Source organism: Loa loa, assembly GCF_000183805.2.
Source record: "Loa loa unplaced genomic scaffold supercont3.44, whole genome shotgun sequence".
NCBI lineage: Eukaryota > Metazoa > Nematoda > Chromadorea > Rhabditida > Onchocercidae > Loa > Loa loa.
The window spans coordinates 297,695-306,680 of NW_018108224.1; the positions used below are offsets into that span (position 1 = coordinate 297,695).

Sequence of the window (8,986 nt, forward strand, 5' to 3'; positions counted from 1 at the left end):
TATATATATATTATTANATATATATATATATATAATATACATAGCATGCAGAGAACATGCACTACTAAAGTAGTATATATATATATATATATATATATGTCTGTGTGTGTGTTGGAAGCAGGTGCTGCTATAAGATTAGAACTCGGAAGAAATTGAACTTCTATTCCTGTTCATTTAGTATAATCATATTTCCGAAATATATTGTGGTCAAGAAATGATTTTGCTCCTTTTCCAACTTGAACAAGCCAAAATATTGCAATTTTTGATTGGTTGCCATCCTGAACTGTAGCAAGCAGTGAATCATTTTCATTTGGTCATTTTTATTTCAATCTCCGTTATTTACATTTATGGCCGATGGATGGCGCTAGGGAAGCGTTGTTGAGTGAATTGAAATGTCTCTATGTATATGATCCTCCACTTCTTCCAGCATTGTGTTGATTTCGACTTCACGCATCTCTTATCATGATATTTACCCAGTGCTAACCTCTTAACAGTATATATGCATTTCCATAACAATAAAGGAAGCAAGTCAACCAGATCTCTTTTTTGGAAGCCGTCTATTGTGACACATTTTTAACGAATGCTCCAGGGTAGAGCTACTGGAGAATGCATTTGGCCAAAAAAAAATGGGTAGTAGAAAAATTTACTGGATGGTAACGGAAGGGAAGTTCGCACTTTCGTTAAATATTGATAATAATGATTCGTCTAACCAACCATTCTGCCAGAAACTATCACTTGGAGATTCATTATTTTCTCAAATGTTCTCAAGATTGGCCTTTACTACTTTACTGATCCAGTGAAATTCGGTATTTCAAATGGGAACGGTAGGAAATCTAAATCAGATATTGTTGTGCTGGAACTCAGTTTTTGTAGTAGTCAAGTGTTGTAGCCTCACTGTTGCAATAGCTCCCTCTTGAATTCAGCTTTCTGCTTTCGCTCTAGCCTGAAGAGATGTATTTTCATGTTTTAACATCACTCTTTTCATGTCCTCTCTGACTTCTTGCAGAAATTTATTCGAATAAAATCAGAGCTGCTTAGCTTATAGAAAGAGCTGTGCAACATATGAAACACTTCGTACTGTACAATGGTTGGAGAGGTCGAGTGTTTTACCTTTTCTTTCCTTGTTTCTTTATTGTTTAAATTGTTTATATATATATAATTTCTAAATTTTGAGTTCATTTTTGCTGGGAAGTAATTTAATGTCAAAATGATACGTGCTATACGTTCATTTCGCAATTTCCCATTTTCTTGATGCTCTTGAAACAATTGAAAGTATAAATGGAGTTGAAGGGTAAAACCTGTTTACACAGATTGAAACATTTTCATTTAAGAGGGACAAATTTGTACTGTGTTTTCTGTGGTGGCAGTCATGCAGCGCCGCCATTGTAGATATCGTATATATAATATATTTTGTAGAGACATATCGTGGTAGCCATTAAAATGATATAGTTTTCAAGTATGTAAAACTAAATTACATTAAGATGGAAGTATTTCAGTTTCTCTGCCTATAGATGAGTGTATAAAGTGATAAGTGGAAACAAGGTAATGTTGTGAAGCATATTTTTAATGTACCAATTTGCTTGTGGAATTGTTGGCTTCCATCGAAGTAGGATGAATGTAGTTTAAAAGAGAGCTGGCAGGAGAAGAAATTGAGAAATCAAATTTAAAATGCAACAAAATTTTGGGCTGCGTAGAAAAAAAAAGAAATTAGGAAGGGTGGATGTTTTCATGAGTCCTATTCAGCTGTAGTAGCAATAAGGTGTATTTTCTGTAGGAATCTTTTTCGGAATTAGAATCCGATGTTTATTTTAGGAATCATATCCTCTAAAGAATGTCAAGTGATCCTTGTCTGTTTACTTTTGGTCCTCATTCTTTATGCACTAACTAATGCATATTTTCATTGAAAAATCAGCATTTCCTGGATATTTTTGTTCCTCTTTTGACATAATATATGTCCATCAAGTACTCTATTTTGTTTGCCGTCCGTTTATCATGATAAACTGGCGACTGTACTGCTAACAGCGAATACATGGATAGAATTTTGCTTTGTAATTTTAAAAGGTCTTCTATGGACACGTATATTCACTGGATCTTTTTCTTACTGCTGTAACCATTCATCACTTTCTTTAATCACATAATATTGTAAAAAAAATTGTCATCACAGAATGATTCTTTTTGACTCACTGTTATATGAAGTCTTTTTAAAGTGCAGTACTATTGAATTATGTTTCATTCTTCGATCACATCATTGAATTTTACGTTTCCTACATCTCTGCTGAGCACTAATGATACTATGAATAGATTCATCAAACATAAGATTTTTTATCTCTCCCTATTGTCCGTAAAATGCATTACAGTAATGTGAATCCTACTGGTTTTTTTAAAATTTTCTATTAGACTTTTATTTGCTTGATGAGAATAAATTTCTGGGTGCTTGGACGACAGCCATTCTTTGTACTGATATTGTTATCCACTGTATTTTGAATGCATTCGTTGCTTTGCGATCACCCTAACCTCCATTCAGGCTTCAACGGCGTAGACCAAGGATGAGTTGTGCTTCTCATTCTTCGTGCATAAAGAGGAAAGGAAAAGAATATGTAGAAGATGTTCGACTTCCTAAATGTGATTGTGCGTATTTGTCAAAAATTCCAAAATCCTCGGTGCTGCTGCTTTAACTTGTTTGGGTCTTCGAGTTAGGACCACTGAGATAGAAAACCATCCCCAAACATAAGATCATTAGTCGAACATTAGGAACGTGCATACGCGACACTAACATCGGCGACGGCTTAGTCATTATAGTAAGACAAGACGCTTGCAAAGTATTCCAACCATTAAAGCAAATGAAAATATTAGAGAACGATTGCGGCGCTGAATAAAAGGAGTAGTTAGTAACAAATTTCAACAAGCTCAGCAATGCGTTCCCAGAAACAAGTACGCCATGTTGGGAAGGTGCGCTCACTGAAAAATGCCGCTGCCGGAAAATGGAAGACATATCGGAGACGTCTGGAAGCTAGAAAAGCATGGTTGGTTATAATATAAAAAATGAATATTTTGTCGAGTCTAAAAATAAAATCCCGTTTTTGCGGGATTTTTGTGTTTCCAGATTTTAAATCTGGAATTAAGTTTTCCGGCACTGTACAAGTCTGTGTAATTAGTAAGATGGAATTAATATTAGATTCGCAAAATGCTGCAAAGCCAACTTTAGTTGGCTGCAAAGCCATTTTAACAGCTCAGAGTAAAGCATTTCATGCTCTTATTTCAGGCAGAACAATGCAATTCTGACCGGACATCAACATTCCAGGTAGTATTTTTCTTATTTTTGCATATAATTTCGTGTAGGTGAGTTTTCTTCAACACAGTTGAGCACACTTGGCTCGATATATTCGTGATTTCTAGGAAAAGAAACTGGTATTGGAGCTATAATATTTATGTTTATTCATAGTAATTTTTGATTATGAAACAATTAAGAACAGGACTTGTTTCCTGAAGAAGATCGAAGCATCTTTTGATCATTTTCTCTGGGATAGTAGTATTTTAAAGAAACGATGGCAGAAATGTCTACTGCAGCTTTTGTTATCCTCGTTGCAAGATGTATTTTTTGAACGGTTCAGCCCATGCCTATTATTTTCCCCCAGATTACATAAATTCTTTCTTTGTCCATGTTTCGAAAATTATACGAAATAGAATTTATTGAGTAATTTGTAGTACTAGTATTTGCAGTAATACACTTGCTCCACCACTACCAACACATCGAAGAATCAAGGAGCCGAAACAGGTACTTAACTTTCTAAACACTTAAGGCGCTTAATTCTCCTCTATACCCTGTTTAAAACATGCAACACTATACATTACCAACAGTGTCGATATTACCCTTTTATCAATAATGATATGGTTCACGATAAGTTTCATTCAACATTTCAAGATGTTCGAGAATTTTCTTGTTTTTTTGCGTATTTTTCTCTCCATCCTTGAAAATGTGACACTCATAGTACAATATCAGGTGGTGTTCATCTTAACACTGTTGTACATTTGCCGGATTGCAGCGATCTCCGGAGAAACTGGCAGAAAGACAGCGTTTGCGGGAGCAAAGACGTCTGGAGAAGAAATTAGCGAAACAGAGAGCGTCAACTTCAACACTTCCAGAAATTAGAAAGGAAAAAGTGAGGTTTACCCTTTATGTTTTTTTCTAAAGAGTGCGCACCACGGTATAGTGAGCATTGGATATATTTTTGTATAGCTTAGTGTTTGGGAAATGGTTATTCGAATTGAAGAGATAATGATTAGAAGTGTCAAGTGATACTGTTTTTCCGAGTAATCGAAAGTGAAAACCCGGCAAAGAGAATTCTTGTGAGGTACTGGAAATGAATGTTACGTTTGTGAATCACGCTGTTTTATATGGTCGTTTTAGAAATTGCTGAATTATTAGTAGAGGATTTTGTAGTCCATGCTTTATGTTTACCATACGTTTTATCTTTAGTTTGAAAGTATGATGAGAGAAATATTCATGCAATGTAATGGAGGTTGAATTATTTTAATTCACAGTAGTTATAGTTAAGTTATTACCAAGTTCAAGAAATCCATTAGCTATTCTATTTTACTAATATAACACTGGTTGTTCGTGGATCCCTTGTCGGTTAACAACATTTTTCATTGGAATATGTTTATTTTCGGTCTTTATACACTCATTTACTTCGACATTATGCCGACTTGTATTTGTTTTACTGCACCTAAAACCTTACATTTATTAAAATTTTATCCAAAGTTGCTATCCTTGCATATCTTTTGCCTGACATCACCATGCCACTTATGTGCAAAAAACTACGTTCGATATTTCCACTTTTTATTTGTCCCTGGCATTAATATTAGCTTTTTTTTTGCGCTTATACGACTAGTCAGCTGCATTGTAAGGCGCTTTCAATTCGCTAATTTAGCGTATAGTTTGTTTTTTGAGGAAAGGTAAGCATTCTCGGAGAATTTACTTCAAGGTTTGTTAAGTTTTGAAGTCCGACGCGCACATTACTTTTGTTCATATATCGAATGGCTGTTTGATTTTGTTTTCAGTTTATTATATTTCAAAATTTCTTTTTAGGAGCATATTTTTCGTCATTTTTCATAAGCTTTCAGTGTTGAAGATGAAATTGAGAAGTCTCATCTTATTCACCTCTGTACTAAACACTTAAAATATTTAGTTGGATAAGGAAGTATGCATGATGCCATTTCTACATTTTTCCACCTGGTTGAATCTTTAGATTGTGTACGATCATTTCCTAACACTTCTTTGAAAGCAATTTCACAGCTGCAATAAGATGGATTATTTTTGTTATTTCACGAACTTCTTTTACTTCCTCTTCTAGTAGATATGCTTGACTAGACATTGCCCTACCTTTAAAAATTCTGCTCCTTCAAGGTAAAATGGAACTTTTGCTTACCGGTCATATTATGGACATTATTCTTTTACTTTTTATAATATATAATCCGACAATACACCAATATAGAGAATATTGATTGATGTAACTATATTTTAATTTAGTAGCGATAAGAATTGCTTAACATTTACAAGCTAAGGAGATTCATTTGTGTGACTTCAAATACCAACTGCAAAAAAACCGGGTTTTACAAGCTTAACTGGAGTTGATTACGCAGTGTATTCTATTATCTCATTGTATCTCCAATTTTTTTCAGAAGCTGAAAGTATCTAGCAATAATTCACCGAAAAAGGTATCAGCTGAGCAGAAAACTGCCGCAAAAACGACTAAGGCTAAAAATTCGACGATAAAAGAAACAGCGAAAGCAAAGCATTTAATGGTATTTTTTAAATTATCAAAGCGCTTGGTAACTGTTCTCGCGATGTTCGTAAAAGCAGTCTGCTTGTTTTTTTATTAATGAATATTTTCAAATTCTTTCTTAGAATGAACGAGCCCAGCGTACGGTAAATATAGCAAAGCAAGACATAGTTGCAAAAAAAGTAAATACAAAGACGATGAAGGTTTCGAAGTTGCAAAATGAGTCAAAACCAAGGCACCAGCATCTGGAGGAAGAGAGACCGGTATCAACCGAAGAACAGAAAATAAGCCAATTGTCATCTCCACTGAAGCTTGAACAAAAAAATTGATGCAGTCAAAAAAGGTAGTATTCAACCTTTCATATTACTTAAGGACAAGAAACCCTCTTAACCTATCTGTTTCATTATACGGAATGTTTATAGATGTAGAGAAAGGAAAGTTCGGTATTTCGGAGTGGTATCGTTCTCCAGGATATTTCTTGATATTCTTTTCCATTTTTCATGAGAAAGAAATCTTTGATGAGCAAGTTAACGTTAGTTTAGAATATCACTTCTGGTACAAAATAAACGAGTCTGTCGAACGAGGATTACAAAGTTTTTTCGTTGTTTTAAGTATTGTCGTGAGCTAAACAAAATACCTTTATACTCCTAATTGTTGCGCTCGATATAGTTCTGTGAAAATCTGAAAATTGAATGAAAATAGTGGATGGGAAGAGGAAAAGTTTATTGAGAATATTTTTCGCGTGCAGTAGAAGACGGCATGAGAACTATACATCTCATCAAAAAAAAGGAACATTGCGTATCGAATATACTCTTCACTGGTATTTGTCATTTAATGTCATAGGAAAGGGACTTTTAATAATACCTTATTCTGTTGCATCCAGTTGTGTAATTATCATGAACTTTTAGCAAACTGTTGATGTAAACAAAACTGACAAGGAACCGTCAGAAAAAAAGGAACAGATCGAAGAAATCTTTAAGAAAGCAAAGGATGACGAAATGCAGATTTCGGTTCCGGTCCAGATGACTGAGTCACAAGAATCAGTTGTTCCAACAGTACTTCATTCATTATCCAAAGTACTCCAATTTTTTTTGTTTATAAGTTTAGTCAGTAGTCACATTCACAATTGTTATGTTTCTTTTTGCTGTGATTGTAACTGTCGTGGGTTATTTCTTTTCCTGGGTTTCACCAGGATTACCACGACTAATAATCAAAATTCATCTTTCAATCTGCTTACGGCTTAGGCTGTCAGTAAATCCATTCTTCATTGTCCAAACACACGTCATCAGTTTCTCGGTATATTTAATTTGAAAAATGTTTAGATCAAGCATTATTTTTTCCTTCCTTCCCACTCTTTTTAACGTAAAGAGTATCTAAATAGTTTTCTGGACTGTATTATTAATCTATTTATAAAATTTCTGAATTTGCGCTTTTTGACGGTTTTTATAAACAAGTTAGTAAAAGGCGCTACTTTTTTTCCATTTATTAAACGTAAGGATTGTAATTTCGTAAAAGATTCCGTAAGATAAATCTCTTTACTGCATTGGTAGAATATGGGTTATTTCTGAATTTATTTCAAAATTCTTCTAGCTTCTTTCTTCATCTCACTGATAATACATTCGCGTATCGTACCACACCATTTCTCAAGGGCTCTGTTGATGTGTTATTATATTTTTGTTGGCTATCCTGTTGTCAGTTCCAGATTTCCAATTTGACTGTAAATTTTAAATATTCCATAATCCACGTATCTTTTTCCTTCTATATTTTAAATATCACTGATATTCGGAAACAAGAAACATTGCCTTTGGAATGACTACCGAGACTCGCTAAGTTTTTTTTAGATCTAAATCTTGCTAAAAGTTTCCACACTATCTGTTATTTTAACATGAATCCTCACCGTCTAATTTGACTTGAAATTTTCTCACTTACGTGACGTACGACCAATAATCTTGCATATACCACGCTTGACGTCCTCTGCTGTCATGTATGACACGAATGTGGTCGCCTATTTCGACTTATTTTGTGGAAGCCACCAAAGCGCTGTCCCAGGAGGCTTTTTGTCGTTCTTTTGAAGAACGATAAGTAGATTTTATAATCTAGAGAGTTGTCAAAAAATGAATTCAGTTAGGAAAAGTGGTTTTTATTAAATATTCCGCTTCCCAGACCAGCTTTTCGTTGCGATTCATTGGATTATGGTCAAAATTGGATTAGCAAAAGGAAAAATTTTCTTTTTAAGGTTGTCTTTGATTTTTAAAGTGACTAACAATATGAAATCTTTGAATTTTTAATGCACAAGAATTTGATGACCACATTTAGGGATCAAACAAGATCCCTTAATGGAATCGAACATAGTTGTTGCCGCTGAAGTGAGCACTGCTCACGAGTTTCTGAAAGGCATTGATAAAGGAAAGAAGGCTGTGCAACTAGGATAGGTTCTTTTTGTTGCTACCAGGAACTTCTCTTAAGTTTCTTTTTGTTGACCTGTTCTTATTCATTATTAAAATAATAAACGACCGCAGATGGTAAATATGAGTTAGAAAAAGTATAACTGAATCGAAAATTTTCGACCATTTTTCACTACAGAGTGAAACCATCTTGAAAAACATCCGTGAAATTGGTGCAAGACAATTAGTAATTTGGAGCACGTTTTTGTGTCTTCTTTTCGAAGCAGCTGTACCATAGATTTTCAATATTTTATGCAGGTTTTTTTTTTCCATATTTTAAAACATGAATATTAAAACACCTCTACAAATGGACGTTTAAACAGCACTTCTCATTTAGGCAACAAACGATGATGAACGGAGTGAAGTCCATGGAAGCACAGAGAAAGTTGAAGGAATAAGTAAGGAACAGAAGAAGAAAAAAATCGACGATCAGATCCTGACAATTTCTTGTCAGAGCATGATTTCATTGAAGTATGTCTCATTATTATTTTGGAATTTTGGTTAGTTGCCTATGTTTTAATTGATGTCCAGTTGTTGGATTTTTGTTGGTGCTATAGGAGAGGAACAACTATTGTAATTGGACATAGAGCAAAATTTGGATTTACGGACATGATTTTAAAATCAATTTTTGGGTATAAAACAATAGATGAACCACGATCACCATCTTGATAGAAGTGTTATGAATTTGTAGTGAATTTAATGAAGTGAATACACGTTGTATTACCATTTGCCCTCTTGAAATATTGCATATACATTCTT

The 8,986-nt window shown here is 34.2% G+C and overlaps 3 protein-coding genes across 3 annotated transcripts in view; all 3 read left to right on the plus strand.

Moving 5' to 3' along the window:
* Nucleotides 1–2,913: 2,913 nt before the first annotated feature.
* LOAG_10161 (hypothetical protein) lies at nucleotides 2,914–6,112 on the plus strand (the record flags this gene model as incomplete). The annotated part of the gene is made up of 6 exons (XM_020448103.1): nucleotides 2,914–3,023; nucleotides 3,263–3,301; nucleotides 3,721–3,775; nucleotides 4,044–4,160; nucleotides 5,683–5,805; nucleotides 5,909–6,112. The coding sequence occupies 6 exons, from the start codon at nucleotides 2,914–2,916 to the stop codon at nucleotides 6,110–6,112; spliced, it is 648 nt and encodes a 215-aa protein (XP_020301724.1).
* Nucleotides 6,113–6,195: 83 nt separating this feature from the next.
* On the plus strand, nucleotides 6,196–7,394 carry LOAG_10163 (hypothetical protein; the record flags this gene model as incomplete). The annotated part of the gene is made up of 4 exons (XM_003145689.1): nucleotides 6,196–6,315; nucleotides 6,692–6,838; nucleotides 6,891–7,079; nucleotides 7,374–7,394. The coding sequence occupies 4 exons, from the start codon at nucleotides 6,196–6,198 to the stop codon at nucleotides 7,392–7,394; spliced, it is 477 nt and encodes a 158-aa protein (XP_003145737.1).
* Nucleotides 7,395–8,700: 1,306 nt separating this feature from the next.
* Nucleotides 8,701–8,986, plus strand: part of LOAG_05556 (hypothetical protein) — a gene marked incomplete at both ends in the record, with an annotated part of 4,047 nt that continues 3,761 nt past the window's right edge. Inside the window, one exon of the mRNA XM_020446892.1 lies at nucleotides 8,701–8,727. Coding sequence (XP_020302816.1) covers nucleotides 8,701–8,727 — 27 coding nt within the window. The remainder of the gene's footprint in view (nucleotides 8,728–8,986) is intronic.